This window comes from Podarcis muralis, chromosome 1, assembly GCF_964188315.1.
Source record: "Podarcis muralis chromosome 1, rPodMur119.hap1.1, whole genome shotgun sequence".
In the NCBI taxonomy this organism is placed as follows: domain Eukaryota; kingdom Metazoa; phylum Chordata; class Lepidosauria; order Squamata; family Lacertidae; genus Podarcis; species Podarcis muralis.
Window position 1 is genome coordinate 57,475,065 of NC_135655.1, and position 24,445 is coordinate 57,499,509.

At 42.6% G+C, this 24,445-nt stretch overlaps 2 protein-coding genes across 10 annotated transcripts in view; both read left to right on the forward strand.

Annotated features, from left to right (window-relative positions):
* The first annotated feature begins 478 nt into the window (after positions 1 to 478).
* Positions 479 to 6,988, forward strand: LOC114596599 (guanylyl cyclase-activating protein 2-like). Its single transcript, XM_077929274.1, has 4 exons — positions 479 to 1,712; positions 1,892 to 2,041; positions 3,881 to 3,989; positions 6,453 to 6,988. Exons 1-4 carry the CDS (start codon positions 1,518 to 1,520, stop codon positions 6,620 to 6,622), a joined length of 624 nt encoding a protein of 207 aa, XP_077785400.1. The 5' UTR covers positions 479 to 1,517; the 3' UTR covers positions 6,623 to 6,988.
* A 3,452-nt stretch (positions 6,989 to 10,440) lies between these two features.
* Positions 10,441 to 24,445, forward strand: part of LOC114596612 (uncharacterized) — a 45,810-nt gene continuing 31,805 nt past the window's right edge. For 8 of the 9 annotated variants that reach the window (XM_077929301.1, XM_077929296.1, XM_077929286.1 and 5 more), the window contains exons 1-9: positions 10,441 to 10,670; positions 15,472 to 15,529; positions 17,200 to 17,343; positions 17,799 to 17,945; positions 19,874 to 19,966; positions 20,619 to 20,783; positions 21,025 to 21,210; positions 23,244 to 23,366; positions 24,051 to 24,164. In XM_077929301.1, the coding sequence (XP_077785427.1) occupies positions 15,485 to 15,529; positions 17,200 to 17,343; positions 17,799 to 17,945; positions 19,874 to 19,966; positions 20,619 to 20,783; positions 21,025 to 21,210; positions 23,244 to 23,366; positions 24,051 to 24,164 (1,017 nt within the window). In that variant the 5' untranslated portion in view covers positions 10,441 to 10,670; positions 15,472 to 15,484. The remainder of the gene's footprint in view (positions 10,671 to 15,471; positions 15,530 to 17,199; positions 17,344 to 17,798; positions 17,946 to 19,873; positions 19,967 to 20,618; positions 20,784 to 21,024; positions 21,211 to 23,243; positions 23,367 to 24,050; positions 24,165 to 24,445) is intronic. The other variant, XM_028728420.2, reaches the window with a different exon arrangement.

The following is a 24,445-nucleotide window of genomic DNA, read 5'->3' on the forward strand; positions in this document are numbered from 1 at the left end:
AAACCTCTGAAAGATTCCTTTCTTGCTGTCCCAACAATGTCTGAAGTATGTTTGGTGCTCAGGCTGTGGAACTTCCATTGCAGGGAACACCATTTAGCCCCCTCCTTGTTGCTCTTCTGAACTAAATTTAAGACACCTTTTATTTAAACAGGATTTTGACCTCTCAAGCTTATATGTTCTATCTGCTGTTGTTTTTAGCAGGCTTTTTATCTTTTTGTTGTTGTTGTTCCTAGTTGTATGTTGGTTGTTGTTAGCCACATTGGCCAACGCTATGTAGCAATGATGATGATAAAAATATTCTTCCACCTCCTAAGCAGGGCAATGTATGCTTGTACAGTGGTACCTCAGGTTAAGTACTTAATTCATTCCAGAGGTCTGTTCTTAACCTGAAGCACCACTTTAGCTAATGGGGCCTCCTGCTGCCGCTGCGCCACCACTGCATGATTTTTGTTCTCATCCTGAAGCAAAGTTCTTAACCCGAGGTAATATTTCTGTGTTAGCGGAGTCTGTAACCTGAACCGTATGTGACCTAAAGCGTATGTAACCCGAGGTACCACTGTACCCCTATTGGCAAAATCTGTGTGTGTTATATGTGAGGATTGTTAAACCTGCTTTCCCTCATGCCATGGTCCCAATCCATATCAGGGTTCCCAGCAGCTATATTTAACCTTTTATAAATCTGAGATCCAGTCATGAATTTCCCACAACCCCATCTTCTTGTGCTGTCAGAATCATACACTGCTATGCCTCAAACAAACACCAAAAAGTGCCATTTCTTCTATTTTGTAAAAAAAAAGTTATTTTGGTATTCATTAGTCTTAAGCTTCTTACATGTTTTCCTCAATATACATATTTCTGCATGGACAGAGGATAGCCCAAATAATATGTGTATTGTTTTTAAATATTTGTTAATAGCCTTTTACAAGGGGACAAGGGTGCCAGCTTGAATAAAATATTGTGGGAGCCCCAGTAAGCCCCATCCCACATAATCACATGACACATTGCACACACACCATTTGAATGGGAATCTCCATCAACTGTGGGAGGCAGCCCCTCAGATATTTTACTGTGGGAGGCAAAGCCCTCATGGCCCCTAGGAATTGGCTCCTGTGCAGGGGGATTGCAACCAACAAGTGATCTAACTGAATGACCTTGTCCTCCTTTTCCAATTGCAGGATGCCTCCGCTGTAGCCATGTTGTTGCTAAGGTTTGTTGTACTTTGTTGCAGCCCAGTTCCAAGACTGCATGCAATGTGGTCAACATGAGTGCATTGCCATTATTAGAACTCCAAAAATATAACTATGATGCAAGCCACTCTGCTAAGAGAAAATGCTCTCAATTGTCTGGACACAATAAGAAAGGCATTGTGTTTGGATTATAGAAGCTGCCCATTGTTCTGGTTTAAAGCTTTAAGACAAATCTTCGTTTCATAACATCACTGTAAGTTACTTACACTTGCAGGGTAGAATATTTATAAGGCATTTGAAGCCTCACTGGGGTTTAACTGTTCTTAGAGCATGGGGCAGCTCCACACTGGTAACATGAAAGGAACAGAAGTGGCAGAATTACAGGATATGTACAAAAAGTTTGTTCTAGAATGCCCCAGCGGAGGTCTCCATTTGCATGAATTTAAGCAGTTTTTTGGCATTACCAGCCAGAGTGAAGCATCTGAATATGCTGAGAATGCATTTAAATCCTTTGACACGAATGGGGTGAGTATAATTTTCAAAAACACTTGTAGATAACTTCTGTGTACATCCATCTGATTCAGGTTGGAGGCTTATTATCCTAGAAGCACCCAGCAAAAATTATGATTGTTCTGCCATTTCTCTTTGGATAATTTTAAAAATATGGATGTTTTCAAGTGATTGCTTTTCTATTAATGTTTCAGGATAACATGATAGACTTTTTGGAATACGTAGCAATTTTAAACCTAGTACTCAGAGGGAAACTTGAGCACAAACTGAAGTGGTCATTTAAAGTGTACGACACCAACAGGAATGGCTTTCTTGATAAGGCTGAACTAAAGAAAATGGTGAAGGTAAGAAGTCCTTCTAGAAGAAGAGGGGCCCCAGCAATGACTTGGCAGGATTACGCCAAACCATGAGATTGGTTGAACCTCTTTACCATGAATTATTATTTATTTCACTGCATCTACATCCCACCTATTCTCCAAGGAGCGCAAGGTGATGCTCATGATTCTCCCCGTCTTCACACAATCCCAACAACCCTGCGAAGTAGGTTAGGCTGAGAGGTGGCGTCTGGAGGAAGGCCATCCAGTGAGCTTCATGGCTGAGTGGGGATTTGAACTCTGGTCTCCCAGGTCCAACAAACTAATCACTACACTGGCTTTTAGCTGAATCTAAAAGACTACTAAAAGAAATGTAAGCTGAATGGCAGGTGGGCTATACATCCCAGGTGTCAGAGGAAGAACAGGGGCGGGGGAAGAGATCAGCCTTATGGCATGATTTAAGTCAAAATTTGAATGCTGCACAATGATCATATTGAAAGGAGGAAAATGAGAGATTGTTTTCATTGGTATCATTAATATGCATACACACAGCTGCCCTTTCCAATCTGACTGGGACATGGAAAGAAAGGGGCAGATTACTACTCTGGGACAGTGTGTGTGTGTGTGTGTACACACACACACAAAATCTGGATTGAGAGTGGGGAGTAAGGAACTCCCAGCTCTCTTAGCAACTTTCTGTACTTGTGTAGAGAGGCTGCCTTAGTTTATAAGAACCCCAATTATAGAGAAAAGGATCAGTGCCAGAATTTTTGACCTGAAGTTCAGGTTGCATTGCCCAAAGCTTTGAGGATGTACCGGTATTTCTCAGTTTTTCTGACTTGCTGCCGCTAGTGTCTAATTTGCTGCCTTGTTTCTTTGTTATGCACACCTCACTCACTGTCTGACACAAACTGCTCCCTTATTTTGCACCCTCCTCTGTTGGGGTGTACACAGATGGGTTTGTCCCTCCATCTGCTCCGAATGAAAACAGACTCATCTGTGGGAGTTTGACAAAATGATGCCTCCATTTAGGGCACTGAACTACAGGAATAAACTTTATACTGGCTGCTGCATGCAGGAGTCTCCCAACCTCCCCTGGGAAAATAAATGGCTAGATACATCAACTCCAAAAGTGCTGATAGCCTATAAAAAACATATGGGGAAAACAACCTCTAAAAACAATGTCAGGAAGAATAACAGAATCCATGCCCACATTGGTTGACAGATAGTGTCTCACCCCAGAGAAGTTGCACCAGATCTTGGCCAGTGTGTGTGTCATTAATGCACATATAGTGGGAGCATTGATTTGTGCAAGAAGATTTATCATACATTGCTTAATACCCAAACAGTCTCTAAGTGGTTTACAAAAGGATTTGCATGGCCTGCCAGTTTGTTACCAGGCCAAGTCAAGGTTTTACTGCTGGTATATAAAACTGCTAACGGCTTGGGACTAGTTTACTTGCGACATTATCTTGCCTCATACATACCTGTTCAACCACTTTGATCAACGGAACTTGAAGTTTACAAATGCCATATAATGTTTGTTCTACATTTGAGAGGAACAATCTTTTTAGTGAAGCAAAATCTATCCTTTACAATCCCCTGCCTACTGACATTAGGCGAATGCTCTCACTACTGTAAATTGATTTAGGTGCCTGCTGAAATCCTGTTTATTTCAGCAAGCCTACCCAGGCATGGGTTTTAGTTCGCTATGTTTGTTACTTTCTACCCCTGCCTTCGTCCCCTTCCTCTCCTATTTCCCTTGTGTGTTGACAACCAATTTGTAAGTGACTTTGTAAAGTGCCATGTATGGACGGTGCCATATAAATATGTGTGGTTTTTTTAAATTATTAAATTAATTTTCCCCAGAGTGTCTATAACGTCAAACAAGGATGGGCAAGAAATATGGATACTCAGATGTCAACCCCAGAGGAAGTGTGTAACAGAATATTTCAACTTATGGATGAAAATAATGATGGTAAATGTACTTTATTGTTAGAATTATCTGTGGGCTTCCAAAAAGTGGCAGTGACTTGTAATAGTGGGTCCAATGGCTTTGCATTTGCTGTAGAGGGGGAAGTGAGGGGCGCATTGGGCTTGTCAGCCTGGGAAAGTAGTTTTTCTAGGAGAAGGCATCTCTGATCCCAAACTTCCATTGCTTTGTGGCCTATCTTTCAGAGAAAAATGGTTAGGGAGTAAACCCTACATAATTCCAGAGTAGAGTCCCTAACACAAGTGGCGCCTTGTACACCTCCTTCCGGCAACTTCTGCAGCCAAGCTGTTGCCAAATGTATTGCTCTGCTGTCTTTTGGACCACACCAGTGAGTCTTGTAGTCTGGGCAGCCCAGGACCTCCACACACACCGCCCAGGTTTGTGTCCTGGGGAGGTCACTTTGGTGCGGCTAACACAGTGGTTTGACTTCACCCCTGAAGACGCACTCCATTGTCTCCTGAGACAGAGAGATGCCAACAATTCCTCTTTGAACAAATATGTTGAGATATACTACCTGGGAACAATGCTGACCATTCGGAAAAAATGAACTGGCAAGTTTTAGCTTTCAGGCTCACTGCCAAAAAAATGAAAGCGCCAGGCTGTTTCTCCGCCAGCATCTGTGTCTTTTAGCTGTGCACTTTAAGTGAATGGATGGCTTTTGTATTAGGTGCTACTCCCATATCTGCTCCAAAAGTGAAAGGTTCTGTTCTGGACCCACAAAAGAGTGCTGGGCTCAACCCTAGGCTAATCATCCAAATACTCTGACCTCTGCCTCCAGGCCCTGTCAGGTACCACACTTTAATTTCAAGAGCCTGCAAGCTCTAATATTGTTGCATAACACAGTACCGTCAGTGCAGTCATATTTTCAGTATAACACAGAAATACTAGTTTTCAGACATATCTCTGCTCTTGAAACACATCACGTTTCAAGAACAGAAGACAAATATTTGAAGCCATTTGACTTGAATGTTATTCATATCAACAGACTGTTGCATGCTATGTGGCTCGCTAATTTGTGGGTGAAGATCTGCATTTTGAGAATTAATCATACAGGGCTTAAACCATCCTAGCCAGGAGTGAGAGGAACTCCTCTGTCCAGAAGCTCCCACATACCCACTGCCTCTCTGCAGCTTCCAGTTTTAGCACAGCAGCTTGGTAGGTTTTATACTAAAGCTTTGCTGCCGAGAGAGAAGTGCCCCCCCCCCCCAGGCTCTGCCTATTGCTGGATCCTCCCCCCCCCCCGGGAAACACATAACAGTTTGCAAACTATTTGCACAGCCCTCTCATTTTGCCTTCCAGTTTTTGGTTACACTGGTGTGTGACAGAGTCTTGAGCATTAGCTGTTATGGACGCTTGGTCGCTGCCAGTTATGCAAGATTGGCAAATGCCACTAACTTTACAGCTGTTTGTTCAGAGGCAAGTCCCACCTTATTCAATTGGACGTACTCCCTTGAAAGTTTGTTTAGGATTGCAGCCTAAGTTAATTATCTTGGGGAATTTGGGAAGAATGGCCAATCATGTAGAAAAGAGGGCTAAGCTTTTCTGATAATGCCTCAGCTGTGAGCTATGATATATACACAATAGAGGTTATCGAAATAAGATGTCTCAGGACAGCTGCTCAGTTGCATAACTGTTCGGCTGGCAGAACAATACAGTTCTTAGTGACTCACTTAAAAGACTCCCTGGGAGGAACCTAAGAGGCACCAAAACTATACAGAAAATAATGTTTTGACTTTATTGTTTATTAAGAAGTATCCTGATTAAAAACTGAGGTCAGTGGCTTGGCTTCAGGAAACTGCAAGTACAACATGCCCCCACGGCTCCTCTTGTCCTTCCATGTCTGACCAACAGTGGCTGGGAGGAAGAAGAGCTGCAAAACAACACTCTGCACTTGTTTCCCCTTTCTGTTGCTCAGACTCCATTTCCCTTATGTAAATGGGAATAATACTGGCCTATCGTATAATATGATGAAGCTGAGCAAATGAAGTACCGGTACTTTGCATGTAAGATAAATGTAGTAAGATGCCAAACCACCAATTTCAATCCGATATACAACTAAAGGGGTGGGGGGGCTTAAGCTCTCTTTCTTTAAACATTTATAGCAGTAAAAGGGCAATAAATGAAATATTGCCGTGCCCTGGGGGCTCCTAAAGCAATTTTTTTGAGTAACCATAACTACTCACCCATCTGAGAATGCACAGCAATTCTCTTTTTAGAATATACACTACAGTCACTACACTATTCAGTAACAGCAAATGGCAAGCCATCTCTTCCATGATACGAAAGGCATTGGCTTCCCAGTCCCAAAGATGATTCTGACCTTTGTTGTGTACACTGGCAATTCTTAAAAGTTCTGATGTGTCTCCTAGCTTGTGTTTGATACCCTGATCCACTGGTTTAAGTTATGGCTGAACCTCTTTTAATCCATTTTTGAAATTATTCTTCCAGGAAAAATTTCACTGAAAGAGTTTGTTGATGGAGTGCAAAGAGATGAATGGGTAAGGAAAATGTTAAACATAGATCCCACAGAATGGATCCTTGAACATCAAAGAAAAAAGAATGCAGATGAAAAGGACCAAACACTGGAGGAAAAAGACATGTCGTCAGACCTTCCCTAGCATTGGTTATTGTATGTGAAGTATTTTCAGCATGATGGCACTTTGATCCCATGAAATGAAAAGTATAAAATGGGCAAAGCCATTTTAGCTATTATATAATCTAAGCAGTAGTTATGAAGTTGAGTACTATCTCTTGATCATTTTTCAGAATAACATCTTTCAGATAACCAAGCAGAAAAAATAGGTTCCAAGGGTATGTGATATCCTAACATATCAGAGATATTAACCTGAACATATTTCCAGAATATTTCTGTCTGAGAACAATTCCAAAATATATGTATGTAATCTGCTTTATTTAATCACCAACATTTATCTGATCCTAATTTATATATTCAATTCATAAGGCATTAAATGCCATTCACAGAAGGTTTTTAAATAGTTCTCCTTTAGGAAGAAATTATAATAGAATGGAAGTTGTCCCAAATCCAGTTCCATTGTTTCCTGGTTATTCTTTGACCCAAATCTTGCACCCATTTTCTCATATATGCATCCTAGTTCTGATCAAAGCATAACCAAAGGTCATAGAATCTTGCAATTATGCCTTCATTCAAATAAGAGAGAAAAAGAATACTTTTTGAGCACTTGTCACAGTGGGAGATGATACTCATTTGCCAGGAATATGTACTGTACAAGGAAACCAAAAGATAGCCAAATGAATCTTGCTACAGAGCTAGTTTAATATTTTAGAGTGCTGGCATGGTTTGGGGACTAGTACTGCATACATATGAGCTTGCATTTGCACTCTCATAAAGTCTGTTCAACTCAATCATTTTTTCAATAAATACAAAATCATTTTTAAAAAATCAAATGCTTCTGCCTCTAAAGGAGCGTCAACTTATAAAGCTGTGCTGAAATTCATTTTGCTTCAAAAAGTCAGAATGAAACAGTACATACCCATATAACTAGCTAAAAACAGCATTGTGTGTGCGTGCATCAAGGCAAGCAACTGCTGTGCCTGAACAGCATTTCCAGCCACCAAAAAAGAAAGATGCATCAGAACAAACTGACTCAAGGGTGAGCCAGGCTATTTTAAGCAATGAGCTGTCAAGCAACTACTGCGATCTCCTCCACCCCTCCCAAGCTTAGGCTTAACTTGTATGGATGTTCAGCAGTACTTAGCTCTGGAATCTCTTTTAATTAATAAGAGGAGCCACATAAAGTGGTAATAAAAAAGTACACATTGAATTCTTCTGAATGACCCCTACCAGTTTTCACACGTAAGAAAAATGCTTTTCGGGGAAGAGAAATACCCTGACTCGAGAGGCAGTTCACTTAAAATATATAGCACTTCTGCAAGTGCTTGTGGACAGCAACTATCTTTTTAGAAATTAAAATTTTCCTCCTCACACTTAAGAAGCTTCCAGGCTTTTGCTATTTTTAAGGAGGATTCAGCCACATACTGTCAATTCAGGTTGCTCAATTATCGTTGTCTGGGAGGCCTTTCACAGCAAACCTGCTTTCTTAAAATACTGGACTTTTTGCAACAAGGAATGTGACAGAAAAATGCACTAGAAAGTACAGGATAATACTTCCTTTGCTGAAACCTCACCTAATCTCCCCATAAATAAATGTGAGTAAAATGCATATTATATTGACAATGTTGCCTGGTCTCCCTGCAAAAGTCAGGATGAATACTCAATAAACAGGATGCCTGGAAGTGTGAAAAGAAGCTGCAAGTTTAAATGATAATAATAATAAATAACAAACTTTTATTTATATCCCACCCTCCCTGGCCGAAGTCGGGCTCAGGGTGGCTAACATCAAATATATAACATTAGTATAAAATAAAACAAGAATTAAATTACCTCCTAAAACCAGTTCAAAATCAAATTAAAGTCTAATTAGATGGCTTTCCACAGGGTTAGGGTTGGGAACAGTAAGTGCTCATTGGCCCAACTGTTTACGTTGATCTTATATGGGCATGTGAGAATGCTGGGAGGCCTCTTTCATATTAGTTCTTGTATTATTTCTTATACAAAGGGGAGGCGGGCTGAGCCCTAACCAAAGGCCTGGTGGAACAACTCCATCTTGCAGGCCCTACGGAAAGATGTCCTGATCTTGTGGCAGAACGTTCCACCAGGCCGGGGTCAAGGCCAAGGCCAAAAAGGCCCTGGCCCTGATCGAGGCCAGCCTAATCTCTCTGAGGCCCGTGATCTCCAAGGCGTTATTATTTGTAGACCGTAAGGTCCTCCGTGGGGCGTACCAGGAGAGGTGGTCCCGTGGGTACGAGGCTCCTAGGCTGTATAGGGCTTTAAAGGTTAAAACCAGCACCTTAAACCTGATCCTGTACTCCACCGGGAGCCTGTGCAGCTGGTATAGCACCGGGTGAATGTGATCCCGCGGAGAAGACCCCGTAAGGAGTCTCGCCGTGGCATTCTGCACCCACTGGAGTTTCTGGGTCAGTTTCAAGGGCAGCCCCACGTAGAGTGGGTTACAATAATCAAGCCTGGAAGTGACCGTTGCATGGATCACAGTGGCAAGATCAGGGCGGGAGAGGTAAGGGACCTTTGGGGAGGGAGGAGGAGAGGGGATGAAAATGACAAGTGTTTATATTACTGAGTGTTTTGAAATCATGAGCTTTTCCTGGGCTACTCATTCCGAATGAGTAAGAGAGGACCTCTAGTGGTGGTTCTAGAATCCATGGAAAGAAAAGAAAAAGCGACCTAAACAGAAGACAGCTGGGTATTACCAGTGCTTTGGGGAGTGGGTATGCAGGGGTACACACATCCCTAAACATTTTGTGAATCTTTGTACGTACTTTTGTCCATTTACTGTATTTATTTTTCCTGATTTGAACTATAAAATGGTGGTTTTCTTGAGTCAAAATGAGAGTAAAAGTAAAGGGACCCCTGACCATTAGGTTCAGTCCTGACCGACTCTGGGGTTGCAGCGCTCATCTCGCTTTATTGGCTGAGGGAGCCGGCGTACAGCTTCCGGGTCATGTGGCCAGCATGACTAAGCTGCTTCTGGCGAACCAGAGCAGCAGACGCAAACGCCGTTTACCTTCCCGCCAGAGAGGTACCTATTTATCTACTTGCACTTTGACGTGCTTTCGAACTGCTAGGTTGGCAGGAGCAGGGACCGAACAACGGGAGCTCACCCCGTCGCGGGGATTCGAACCACGACCTTCTGATCGGCAAGTCCTAGGCTCTGTGCTTTAACCCACAGCGCCATCCGCGTCCCCAAAATGAGAGTACCGCTAACCATTTTTTTTAAAAAGAAAAAAAGAGCACTGGGTATTACTATATTTGTTGAAATAACAAATTTGAACATGGCCTTAGAATGGTAAAAAGTATAGGCTGAATATATGAGAAACTGAGGAACCAACCCAACCTATTTTCTTAATAAAAGATCCGTCGTTGGCAAAGCCTCGCAGCCAGTACCTACCCCATACACTGCTGTAGCCAACAGAGCAACTTATTAAAGATCATAGTCCTCTTTTTCGAAAACGCAGGTGCATTTCGAGATCCTCTGAGCAGCGCTTTCTCCACAGCCCACCCCAACCCCATGCTCGATCCCTGGCTCGAATTACAGGTGGGGAGCAGAAGACTCGGCTCACGACGCTCTCCACCCTTTCCACGCTCCCTTTAGCTCTCGTTTTCCGAATGCTACGCGAAGAAATGACCTGCATTAAAATCGGGATACGAGGCTTTTGCCTTTCCCCCCGCCTGCCGTGCCATGACACCTACCGGCAGGTGGATGGAAAGAGTTGGCCCCACACCGCCAGGGAGGGGGAAAGTGGCCGGACGGGTTCGGGAAACCCTGCTCGCCGATTGGCTGCGCTCGACGCCTCTGCGCACGCACGCCAGGTTCGCGCACGCACGCACGCACAACACGGCCGTCACGCCGAAAAGCGACCCGGTCCCGGCAAGCGGCCTTCGCTGGTGTGTCGGGATGACTCTCCCGGCTGGCTCTCCACCTGGAGGAGGCCGAGGAGGAAGAAGAGGAGCAGCGGCGGCGGCCTATAAGGTCCGGCCTGCGCCCGCTCGGGTCCCGCTGAGGCGGCGGTGAGCACGTCGCTCCCGGCCGACACTCTTCCTTCCCTCAGGTGAGTTCGGGGCGCTGCCGGCCCCTCCCCCCACTCTCCATCCGGGCTTCTGCGGCGAGAGAGAGAGCGAGAGCGAGGGTCGCCTGCCCAACGGAACCGAAGGGAGGCCCCGCCCCCTTCGCCCTTGGGGTTCTTACCTGGAACTCCGGGGAGGCAGGACCGTTGTCCAGGAGTCCAGTCCGCTGGATGCCTTCGAGAGACACGGCTGTCCGTCCTTTGAGATCCTTCTCGAAACCGGACTATTTCTTGTCTAGAGAGAGAGAGGTTGATTCACCGGGGCGGGGGGAGTGACTCCCCCCCCCCGCAAGTGCGACTGTGTCGCTCAGCAGTTTCTCGAGCAGCCGAAGTCCTTCGCCCCACAACCCTTCGCGGGGAATGGAGGGGCAAAGGAAAGTCTCCTTAGCTTGGTTAGTCATTTGAGTTCTTTAGGGAGCCGCTTCCTTGTTTTAGTGGTGTTTGGGAGTCACCTGAGAAGCCAGGAACTGCTCCTTTCTGGGTAACTGCTCATTGGGTGCAGCGGGTGGGGAGTTCCTGTCGCCACTGCTGCCTTCTTAGGTACGAGTCATAGGAACCTCCGTCTTGGAGTAAGTTCTGTTGGACCCAGTAGGACTGACCTCTGAGTGGATATAGGACTGAGAGTCAGTTTTCTATACCCTGATGTGGTCTACGGAAGAAGCATTGGGTTGGTGACATCAAGTCAGGGCTGAAATACAAAAGTGGCCAAAATTGTGGAAACCTTTTGGAAAAAGTGTATTTCCGAGGTTTGATGGCTAGTAACACCACTTTTATTTTGAGCAATACCATAAAATTATATATCAATGGAAAGATAATTTAATGATGAATGTAATGCAACAAGGTTTGTTCAATTATCTGTATTCTATCAATAGTTATAGCCACATAACCAGAAAAAGGAGTGTTTAGAGCAGGGCTCAGCAAACTTTTTCAGCAGGGGGCCAGTCCACTGTCCCTCAAACCTTATGGGAGGCTGGACTATATTTTTTGGGCGGGGGGAATGAACGAATTCCTATGCCCCACAAATAACCCAGAGATATATTTTAAATAAAAGCACACATTCTACTCATGTAAAAACACACTGATTCTCGGACCGTCTGCGGGCTGGATTTAGAAGTCGGTTGGGCTGGATCCGGCCCCCGGGCCTTAGTTTACGTACCCATGGTTTAGAGAGCCAATCAGGTGTCATCTTCTTTTGGCAATGATGGCTCATCACACCACTTTTTTGGAGTAATACCATAAAATTATATATCAATGGAAAGATAATTTAATGAAGAATGCGTAAGTGTTCAAGTCTGGATGTGGAATTTTATCCATATACACCCATTTGGAAGTATTCTGCAAGAGAACATGTAAAACAACACAGTATTCTATTCAAGTAATGCACACCTAGGCTTCTGAGTGATCTTCTCACTACCTTTGTGGAAGCATTTTAATGTAAAAATATTCCCCTGTAGATATAAACCAGCTTCTAGCGTGCCCTTTTCATTTGTGGATGAACGTGTTGTGCAACCAACCAATCAACCTGTGCTTATAAAACTGTCAATATGTAGTACGTTTGAAGAACAGCTCCTAAAGTTATGGATAACATTGTATCAGATTTTATTCATACAACAGTAACTTTAAAGCAAGCAGAGCATCTCGCCACAAGGTACAACAGCATTGGGGGATCTATTTGTAATGATAGAATCAAAAGAATTAGTAATACAGCAAACTTATAGCTGTTAATGCATTTTTCATTGTCCTAAAAGAGTACAAAATATTGAAATAAAATGTACTTTTTAAAGTACAAAATGCTTCACAGCCTGATCAGGTTATAAAGTATTTTGCACTTTTTAAAGCATATATTATTTCAATATTCTGTGCTCTTTTTAGGACAAAGAAAAATGCTTTGAGTTGCTTTAAATTTCCTATATGGATAGCACTTCTGGATAGGTGCATGTGCACATAAAAATGACAAATGCTCTTTGTGCCATGGAGCATCTTCTACAAGTTTAGGTTGCTATGCCAGCTATGACCCTACTTACAGCCTTTCTTCAGTGATCTATGCCTGGTAACCTTTCATTCTGATCATTGCAGTGCATTGTTTGTGGGGCTGCATTTACAAACTCTGGATATTTCAGTTGGTACAGAATATAGATGCAAGATAGAGAATAGAACTGAGTATTGCACAAATATTATGCTGGTACTCTGTTATCTTCACTGGCTCCCAGTCCATTTCTGGGCCCAATTCAAAGTGCTGCTTTTGATCTGTAAGACCTTCCATAGCTTGGAAACTTCTTCCCACATGTAGCTACTTACCTCTTCATCTGAGGCCCTTAAGGACATAAGAACAATCCTGCTGGATTAGGCAAATGGGCCATCTGGCCCAGCATCCTGTCCTCACAGTGGTCGGCTATGCATTTGAGTAGTCCCAAAGCAGGACCTGTGTGCAGCAGCACTCTTCCCACCTGTGATTCCAAGCAGTTCATAGGTATGCCTCTAATCCTTCCCTGCCAAATGAAATTTAGGAGGTGGGTATGAATGGTGGTAATTTCAGTGGGTTGTGGAATGTCTTCCAAATAGAGCTGAGCCTGGCATTGTCTTTAATGTCTGTCCAGTGCCAGACATACTCCTGTCCAGCTCTGTTTATTTGTTTTATAATCTTCTCCCCTTTCTCTTTTATTTGTTTTTGCACTTATTTGGTGTTTTGCTGCTGTGTTATATCTTACTGAATTTTCATTATGTTGCTTTTTTAGATTTATTCTTATTGTGAGAGCTGCTTAGAGAACTTTTGTGTGTGTAAATAAAGTAATTTTAATGTTGCTACTGTCAAAGGAGGTTATTTTCTCTTCCCTTCGTTTCACCAATGGTTCAAAACGGTGTATGCACTTGAAGCTGCTTCAACCACTCATGAAACCTGGGGCACAAAAAAACTTTCCCCATAGGTTAGTACAGCACATACACTTTTTAAAATAAAAGCCTTTATGGTACAATTCCGATATCATCGAGTATTAGTAATTCCAGTATTGCTTTTAAAGAAGCAGTTGCCTATCCCAAGCCTTTGGGTGTTTTAATTATGCTAAAACACCATTGATGGTTGGTCAAAAGTAAAACTTGTTTTGCCAAAATAACTCCACTTACACTTAGTGAGTAGGGAGCTTCTTGGTGTGCTGTTAAACTTGTTTAGTGACATTTGCGAGTCCTGAACAGTAACTTTCATTATTAAGATTCCTAATGCAATTAATAAAACTCAAGTGATTGACTAGAGAGTTTTAGCTGCAGAAGTCATGGGCTCTGATCCAAAGTTAGATGTAATAATATCTATGCCTGCTATGATGTGTTAAACTTTCCCCTTTTAAATAGCAGCTTCCTGGTACTGAATCAAAATCTGTTTCCAAAACTGTTAGAAGCAGCATTCCATGAAAGATGGGAGAGCTGCTGTTTACAACAGAAAGCTTAAAATGCTTCTGTACTCATCTAAGCCTATATACAAGTTTAATAGGCCTCGGATTATGGCCATTGTGAGAAATCAAGCCCCACTGAAATCAATGGGACTTAATTCCATGTTATTGTATCAAGAGTCTAGGCATAAGGGTGTGTACAGACATGTATAAACAGGAGTCAGTGCAGTTTTCTTCTTCTTTATGAGGCTTCTCTTTGCTTTCTTAGACAACACACATATTTATTTCCAAATCAGGTGCTGATTTCCACTGCCTTTTTGGCATTTCTGCTATGTGTCATGTGGGGCTGTCCTTCTTTTAAAACTTTTTAAGCACCTTACAAGTTTTGTGACGATTTTAAACTGCTCTGATGGTGGAAGTGCTTGTCAGTCATTAGTTATATGCACTTTTCCCAGCAGCCTGCACAACCCTTCACACCATAGCCCACCTTATGTCCTCTGACCCCTAACAGAGGTTGAGGGGTGCTTCTGGAGGGGGAAAATCAGTTCCTTCCTGCAAGTTTTTCTCTGAATCCAATCAACAGTCAACTTCTGCTAGAAACTAGGAGAACTAGTTTCTCCTGACTTTGAATATGCTGCACCCTGATCACTCTAATTATGCATGTCTGTATATAGTTGAGGAGAGAGAGTGTGTGTGTGTGTGTGTGTGTGTGTGTGTTTTGATAATGTGAAGATTGCTAGCATTTTAGGATAGGTGGAGCTGTTTCCTCCAAAGTCAGGCAAATAAAAAGCAGTGAACAAATAGTAGTGAATAATAGTAGCCCACTTTGAGGGCAGAAGGCAGACACTTTATTCTTCCTGCTCCAGCCTATTTTTAACAGCAACCTGGGTTACTTTCCCTTGAAACTCAGGAAACATGTGTCCAGAAACCCACGTGACAGAAAAGCAGCTGCAGATATGGGATTGCAGGGGGAACAGCATGTACAGAATGGGATCGATGTACCCACTTAAAAGTCTTGTTGAAAATGAAGTCCTCAATAACTGCCAAAAAGAAAGGTGGAAGTTCCAATAAGAAGGTGCCTCCAGCCTAAAGGCCTGATTCCTATGTTGTATGCAACAAATTTTCTGATAAGATGGTATCACCAGGAGGATCCTTTCCTGTATACCTCAGTGATCAGTTGGCGTGAGGTTATATATATGCTATCCTGGTCTGAAGCTGTATACAGATTTGTACACCTAGAACTTAGCTGAAGGTAATAGTTGGCACTGAAATTACTGATGTAAGGTTATATATATGCTTTCCTGGTCTGAAGCTGTATACAGATTTGTACACCTAGAACTTAGCTGAAGGTAATAGTTGGCACTGAAATTACTGATGTAAACTAATTTCTCTTTGCTTTTCTATAGCTATTTTAAAACTATGCTGAAATGGGGCAGCGGTGATATTTCAGCTACTAAATCTGGAGTAAGTACTTTGGGGGGGGGGAAATCGACTTTGAATTTTATACACTGTACTTGATACATTTATTCTAAACACCTTTACAAAAAACCTTTGTACTGATTATTGTAGCTTCTTAAGTATCAAATATTAAATATTTATTTAGTATTCAGCATTGAAGCTGCATTGGGCTACTTTTGTTTGCATATTTTAGTTTTTAAAAACTCACTCTTTCCAAGCAGGGGCAGGGTTAGACGTGCGGGGCAGGCTTCCATTCATGTTTGGTTTATCTTTAAAGGAAGCTGAAATCCAGTTGACTGGCTGTTTGGGTGTAAGGACTGGGTTCAAACAACTGAATGCTGTGCTTTCAGCTTTAATAAAACAAAGTAAGGGCAACCCAGCACATTCTTTGTTTTCAAGACTCAAATTGCCTCAAGATAAATTGTACAAAATACCAAGACTTCTGTTTTAATACATGGACAGTGCAATCCTTTACATGTCTGCTTAGAGATGAGCTCCATGGAGTTAATGAGCTTACTTCCAAGTATGTATGCATATGATTGTAAGTTGAATCTAGGTCATGGGTGGGGAAACTAAAGTCCAAGAGTCCAGAGTTGCATGCTTTTTTGGGGGGGATGGGTGGAGCAACATTCATTCATTCATTTATGAATCCCTTTCTACATGTGCATCAGGGCCATTTACAAACATAGAATAAAACAGTTAAAAATAATTTAGAAAACAATACAAAAACCCTCTTAAAATAGATTTTAAAACAGTATAACATGAACTTCTTCGGCAGAGACCTTTTCATCCAGCTGTAAAAGCTTGTTAAAAAATAAATAAAGTATTCAGTTGTTTCCAGAAAGAATAGATAGTGGATGCCTGCAGTGTCTTGGCAGGAATGCCGGTCATCTGAACAGGGGCAGCCACATGGACAGCCCTGTGCCAAGTTGCTCTAGGGTGGGCATCAACTACTTTTGGAACTTAAAGAGAAACTGTAGTGCAGAATGTAGTGTTCAACTGCATACGTAACCAATAAAGAAGTCTCTGAGACTCTGAAGTAAGTTGGTCTTGGGATGTATAGGGCCTTAAGTGTTAGTACCAAGATGTTGAACAGATGTCGCTCTTACTTTTGTACTATGGGCTACATTCCAGCTACACTAAAGCCAGGGTTTTTTAATCCCAATTTTATCTCCATCCAGGCAAGCAAAAGGCACCATCACATTTCAATTACACATTCCAGACAGCCCAAGGCACTCAAGGAATTCATGGAACAGGATCAAAAGCATTAAGGCCTGGGGATAGCTCCAAGGGCCTTATAGAGAGGTCTAGAGGGTTACATTCACCCTACTGGTTGGAGGTTCCTCATTCCTGGTCTGGGTAGAAGAATAGTGATCAATTCTAAAAACTGTTTCATTGGCTTTTGCTTCTGTGGAAGGGAAGCTCTGCCTCCACAAAGGCATTCTTTCTCCATTGAAGTGAATGGTGCAGCTCTTGCTGCAGGGAATTTCAGTGTGTGCTGCAAGTGTTCTCCTTCAATAAATAGCAGGTATGGCAATTAGCTTTAAATTATTTAAGAGTTATTCTGTATCTCTCTTATTATACTGAAATATGGGAAATATTACATTCCAATAACGTATTGAAATTGTCTTGCCTGCATCATTTTGTTGTTGCAAACTTAACTCCTCTATCTCTAGGCTCATGGCCCATTTCAAGCAGCAAGCATGTCTGTGACTGATTTGACAGAACAACTGGTCCAAAATGAACAGCTGGTAGCACAACTCAAAGAACTTGTCAGGGACAAGGATAATGAGTTATGCGTTAAAGAACAGCAATTAAAGGTATTGTGTATGCACATAAAGTTTGTTTATTATATAGAAATGAAAATGAACTCAGTTGTCTCACGAGCAAGTTGCTCTAAATATTAGCTAAAAGTTGCATTTCAAAACGGTGTCTCAACAGTGATGTTAATTAGCAGGTACAGTTTCCATCTAGTTTAAGTTTCGATAACTTGCCAGACTTGTTTGTCACTCAAAATGAAAATGTATTCCAAGTATGAACAGATGCTGTTAATAAACCCAGGGTTAAGATTATCCATTCCAAATTGCTAATGGTAACTGTAATGTATAACTCCACTTAAGGCCTAAAGCCACCTGGTTCTGTTGTTCTTTCAGTGGAAAAATTGGCTTTGTATTTTGTTATTTTCATATATGTAGATCTCTCTCTAATGCTTAGAAGGTATTTGTTTGGGCTAATTGCATTTTGTCTAAAAAAATAAACTGTTAACAATCTTCAGGCACAAAAAGAAGCTTCTGAAGCCAAGATTTCCAAATTAAAGCTGCAGAACAAGGCCAAAGTAACATCCTTAACAGCGCAATTAGAGGAACTCAAAAATCAATTATCTGGAGACGAAACCCAAGAAGGAAATTCTGAGCAAAAGAGAGTGAGTTCTATCCTTAAAAAAAATATCAAATAGGCATTGGTAATGTCTTGGTTTGATCTCTCATTTTCTGTTTTTATAAACCTGGTTACACATACACAGTGTGTGCATATGCATATTTGGGTAAGTGAGTGATCCCATGCATCTGTCTGGTGCTTGGTTTATTGCTTTTGCTGAAGTGGTTACTGCAAGTAGCTTCTTAAGATAAACAGTGACATCTCTTTGCAGCAGTGGAAAGTTTGTGATGAAAAAAGCAAGCAAAGCTCTAGCTGTGTGTACATGTTACTGGTTATGATCCAAGTTTTAACTGTGCAACCCTATCCATGCTCACTCAAAAGTTAGTCCCATTGTGTTCAGTTAGACTAAGGCTACCATCCTAACCCCATTTTCCCAGTGGTAAGTCCCACTGAATTCAGTAAGACTTACTTCTGAATAGACATGCCTAGAGTTATTCCCTAATAAGTGTGTATGTATTATGTCTAATGGGGAAAAATAGTCCTCCTATAGCAGTGTTTCCCAACCGGTGTTCCGCGGCACACTAGTGTGCCGTGAGACCTTGCCTGGTGTGCCGTGGGAGGGAGGCGGGAGAGGCGGGGCGGCGGCGGCATCTCCTGCTGGATGCAAATCCAAACATGGCGGGCGCCTCCCTCGCTCCTTTGTAGGCGGACCATCGAGAGAGAAAGAAAAGGAGGCGAAAGAGCGAGAGAAGGCGCCTGCGCGGAAAGAGGAGCGAGCAGTGCGCCTGCGCGCCGCGGCGCCCGAGATCGCTTCTCCCCACCGCCCCTTGCTTCAAAAGAGGTCCGGGGGCAGCGGGAAGCGCAGCGCTTCTTCCCCGCTGCCCCCGGACCTCTTTTGAAGCAAGGGGCTGCGGGGAGATCGCTTCTCCCGGTGCTCCGAAGCGGGGCGTGGGGGCGGGAACACCTGCCCCAGCCGCCCCGCTTCGGAACGCTGCTCCGAAGCGGGGCGGTGGGGCGGGAACCTCGCACCCCGCCGCCGGGCATCGGAACGATGCCCCGATGCCGGGCGGTGGGGCGGGAACCTCTCCCCCCGCCGGCGGGCATCGGAACGATGCCCCGATGCCGGGCGGTGGGGCGGGAACCTTGCACCCCGCCGCCCGGCATCGGAACGATCCCCCGATGCCGGGCGGTGGGTCGGGAACCTCGCACCCCGCCGCCGGGCATCGGAACGAGGTCCTGGACCTCTTCTGAAGGCAGGCGGAGGCAAAAGTCTTTGCTCCCCCCGCCTGCCTTCCCGGGACAGCGGAGACTTCTCCGCTGCCCCGGGCGATCTTAAAATGCTGGCGGGCGGGAGCGAAGCGTTCGCTGCCGACCCCCAGCATTTTAAAATCTCGGGGCAGCGGAGACTTCGCTCCCGCCCGCCAGCATTTTAAAATCGCCCCGGGACAGCAGGGGCTTTTAAAATGCTGGCGGTCGGCAGCAAAGCCCTCCTGTCCCCGGAGCTTGCGGGGCGGGAGGTGGGAAGAAGGGCTTTTCTTCCCACCGCCAGCCTTCAGAACAGCCTTCTGAAGGCTGGCAGTGGGAAGAAAAGCCCTTGTCCCCCCCCCCCCCAGCCTTCAGAAGAGGTCGGGGGACAGACTGTCCCCGGACCTGGTCTGAAGGCGGTTTCCCTAGGAACGCATTAATTGATTTTCAATGCATTCCTATGGGAAACCGTGCATCGCAAGACGAAAAACTCGCAAGACGAAGAGACTTGCGGAACGAATTAATTTCGTCTTGCGAGGCACCACTGTACTTTTTATATAGTCAATATAGGCACAGAGTTAAATTTTTAAACATTTTCTAATGGTGGTGTGCCTCGAGATTTTTTTCATGAAACAAGTGTGCCTTTGCCCAAAAAAGGTTGGGAAACACTGTCCTATAGTACCCCTGTTTTTTATAATAGCGCAAATAATTCTCCTTTTCTTATTTGAGGCTGCAAGTCGTGGAAAAATCTTGGTACTTAAAAAGAAAGTTGAGGAACTAGAAACAAAGAATGCCCAAAAAAATGAAGAGCTGCAGAAAAAGGTAGTGGTTTGTTCAAGGTTGTAATGATTTTGTTTATCTAGAGTGTTTGAATTATGTCTAAAAACTGAGCAGCTATTTTTATTTTTTAAATTAGATTTCTATACAGTACCAGTGTTCATTTGAGGATCACAGGGCAGTTTTGTGAAGCTAGCCCATATTCATTCAAACTGGCTTGTAGTATGTTTATTGGCTCTAAAATATTAAGAATTCCTGAAGTTGATAATATTTAAATTCCAGAGAAGGAGTGGACTTTTCAGTAGTCATCCATATCAGGCTTCCAGTTGAGAGCAAGGGTTTGGACCAGATGATCCTCAGCGTCCCTTTCAACTCTTATGATTCTATAATTCTCTGCCCATTCAACCAACAATGTTACCAGCTGTGGAATCAGTATTGATGATGTTGGTGTTTTTGAAGTAATACCAGTAGCAGAAATCCTTGTTGGTAGCATTCCAGTACCACACAGAAATGAAAGAAACAAATTTGCCCATCTTGGCCAACCTAGCTATTGAGTATTTTGTGGGTGGGGAAAGCTGAAAACAGGGAATGATACTTAGAGGAGAGAAAGTAATGGAAAACAAAGAAGAAAAATGAAGCTGATTTTAGTGGGTAGATATCTAGTGTGACCAGTGACAACATTTCTGATTGTTTCTAGATTGATGAGTTGGATGCTGCACACCAGCGTGGTGCTGAAATGGATGCTATGCTTGCTGAGAAGCAAAAAAAATTAATGGAAAAAGAAGCCTTCATAATTGATTTACAGCTAGCCTGTGGATCAACTGATGCCAAAGAAGTACTAATCCAAAACAGTGAATTAAAGGTATATTTAAGCTGTGAACCTATATAAAAAGTGCCATCTTTCCCGTTACCTAGGGTGTTCCTCTACTGATGCGGCAACTTCTCAGTATGCTGAGCATTATTCACGAAAGTATAAGCATCCAATTGCTACAAGTATAAAGTAATTGCTGCTACTTATAAATATTTGTTTGTCCATGCTGTTAATCTGATCTGGAGGATTCTCATCCTAGTCCTCTAACTGTCATTTCTTGTGAACTTCAAAGAACCAACTATCCACAAAGGAGGCTTCATTGCAGAGTATGCAACTTCTGCTTCAGAACCTTATCAAGAAAGTTGAAGACAATGAACAAAGATGCAGCTGCCTCCTGGAAGAAAATGAAAACCTTAAAAGCATTCAGATTAAAGAGCGGGAGCATTTCCAGGAAAGAGAAGCAATGTATACACAAAATGTAAGCTTGCCTTTGGCAAAAGCAATTAATTCTTCGATGTTTGGGATTTGGCTCCTGATTTATAGGGCAAAGTATTGCAAAATTTTCATATACTGCTTTTTGTGTTTGAAGCAGACAAAACACATGTGACACAAAAAAAGCTTGCATGCTTTGTGTTGGTTGTGGCTAGAACTGTAATTACACAAAATTAGAAAACTTCTATAGCATTGTCCATGGATTGTTGATACAGTCAGCCAAGGGTGTGGAAACTGGATCCACCAGATCCTTCCTCCTCTCACTCCTTACGGGCCTATTTTTGACAGGTGGGTTGGGTTGCCCACCTGTCAATCACTTGATAAATACAAAACAATTGTAAACAGACTTCAGAGGGGTTTTAGGTGTCCATAGGCTTATCGGTGCTGAGGACTGCAAAGGCTGCACTAGTGAATTACTGATGGGGAACTTCCTAGGGCAGTTGATCCATGTGGGACTCCCTGTCAGCACCAGTCAGCTGATCTGTACTGAGGGGAGGCCTGCTTGCCAAGGAAGAATCAGGAGCACACTTCAAGTTCCTGATTGTTCCCTGGTGGCCGCTTCTTTACCTGTTCACACCTGCTGACACAATGCTGTCAAATGTAGTGCAGGTTGGAATGGGTTGGTGAAAATGGCTTTGGGGGCCAAAGTAGGAACCCTGCTGGGCCTAATTAGGTGTGCTGGCTGGAGATACCCTGATGCTGTAGTAATGTTTGGAAGGCAGCTGTATCCAAGAAGCTTTACCTGTGAGATATGTAGGTTCAAAGGTATAATGAATACAGAATCATATTTTGCTATGTGGAATGAGTTAATTTTTCACACTATGAAAAATAGACTGCCCCTTAAAAATTCATTTAAATTTGGAAAGATCAATAGTGGGCAAAGTCACTAATTCACATTCTGAATAGTGGTGTTGACACATAGACCGGTACTGGTATCATTAGCACTATAATTTCTAAGTTCTTAGTGCTGGAAAATGGGAAAGGATCTTCTTTTGAATTTGTAACTTTAAAAAAGTGATGTCATTTTGTTGTTGAGCTGTTCGCTATTTATTGTTTTGTATTCTAAAGTTTCTTAATGAAAAAGAAAAGGAAAAGCTGAAGGAGCCCTGAAGAAACTTGGTTAGTGAACATAATGGAAATCAAGAATATTTTTGAAGTATGTTAAATGATACCAATGTGGAATTCTGAAAAGCCCCTTTTTAGACACAGAGTAATTTTTTTTGCACAATATTTGTGCCGTTGTTTCTCAGTTCCCACAGCACAAATAAACTACAGTGGTACCTCGCAAGACGAATGCCTCGCAAGACAAAAACTCGCTAGACGAAAGGGTTTTTTGTTTTTTGAGCTGCTTCGCAAGACGATTTTCCCTATGGGCTTGCTTCGCAAGACGGAAACATCTTGCAAGTTTGTTTCCTTTTTCTTAACACCGTTAATACAGTTGCGACTTGACTTCGAGGAGCAACTCATAGAACGCGGTGTGGTAGTCTTTTTTTGAGGTTTTTAAAGACTTTGGCGATTTTTGAAGCTTTTCCAAAACTTTTCCGACACCGTGCTTCGCAAGACGAAAAAAATCGCAAGACGAATTAATTTCGTCTTGCGAGGCACCACTGTATATATCATTCTTCAAGGTAGGACTTCAAGGAGTTTCCTGAGCTAACTTGTTTTAATCCAAAATTGTTCAAATTTTAGGGGAATATTAGTAGTCACTTAATGATAAAGTTGAAAATTCAAGCTTTAATGATGTTGTTATGTATACAGTGGTACCTTGGTTCCTGAATGGCTTGGCTCCTGAACGCCGCAAACCCAGAAGTGAGTGTTCTGGTTTGCAAACGTTTTTGGGAAGCTGAATGTCCATTTCAGCTGCCAGCATTGTTTCCCGGGCCAATCAGCCAATCAGAAGCCGCACCTTGGTTTGCGAACGTTTTGGAAGTCAAACGGACTTCCAGAACGGATTGAGTTCAGGAACCAAGGTATCACTGTAGATCAGTTTTATAGAAACTTTTTTGTTCTGCTTTTAAGATCCACGTGTTTCAGAATATGATCTTGGAAAAGGAAAAAGAGCTCATGGGAGTGGCCCAGAAACATGAGCAGGAACTCTTTAAGCTGGCTGCCAAATCAGATGCTAGTGCTGATCTAGAACAGGTAGGTGAAAGGGTACTTTAGTCAACAGCCTATAATCTATGTGTCATTTTGTACCTATAGTCAGTACACTCATGGATGTGCATAACCTCTCAGTTAAATCAACAGCCATGGAGTCATTTCTCTCTCTAGAGAGCAGAGCACACGAACACACCCTATTTCTCTTATTTAGGCAAACAAAACCAGCCCAATATATGCTTCCTTTCATCTTCTGTTTTCTTTACCTGTCCTTTCTAACCAGCCTTCAGTTTGAGTTATGGGATCTGTCTTGGGACATTCTCTGATATTTCTCCTGCAGTCACTAAGCCCTCACTGTGGGTACCGATAACTTGTTTAGTTTGTTTAAAACTCCAATGTTGTTACTTGTTGTCCTATAAACAGAGTTGTAGCAAAGTGAAACAAAATTGATAGTGGTGTAGGGAGAATTGTAGAGGACTTGGTGGGAAATGTAGAGATACCTTTTCATAGTTTTAGGGATTGAGTTTTTCCGCCTTTGATACCCTCAAGAACTGTTGGTGTTTATAGTTAATACTTCTGAAACAGATGACTCCTATAACTGCATACATCCTACAAAAGTGAAATTTAGTTTTATTAAGTGGATAGAGTTGACAAGGATGCAAGTAGACAGTTCTTGAGAAACTCTCTTTTCTTCCATTCCATAAAATAAAATCCTTTTATCTGCAACAGCTACTGAAAGCCTTGAAACAGAAGCTACATGAAAAAGAAGAGGTTATGCAAGGAAGGACACAGGTGATATTCATGTTGCAAAAAGAACTGGATGGAAAAGACCAGCAGCTAAAAGTAAGGAACAGGGGACAAGGATTGAAAAGTTACAAGCAATTTGGTTGCCAACCTTATTTAGGCTAATAGAAAATATAGCATTTGCATGCATTTGACTATATTCATGGGTAGCTTTAGTAGTAGTAGTAGTAGTAGTAGTAGTAGTAGTAGTAGTAGTATTGATTATACTTAGGAGACCTGTTGGGTGATAAACAACATAGAAGTTGAAAATAAATAAATAAATAAATAAATAAATAAATAAATAAATAAATGTTATAAACAAGGGAAAAAAAATCAAAAGG

Coding starts and splice junctions, on each gene's coding strand:
- LOC114596599 (XM_077929274.1), top strand. CDS start 1,518: ATGGGGCAGCTCCACACTGGTAACATGAAAGGAACAGAAGTGGCAGAA. Junction 1,713..1,891: donor AATCCTTTGACACGAATGGG/GTGAGTATAATT, acceptor TTAATGTTTCAG/GATAACATGATAGACTTTTT. Junction 3,990..6,452: donor TATGGATGAAAATAATGATG/GTAAATGTACTT, acceptor TTATTCTTCCAG/GAAAAATTTCACTGAAAGAG.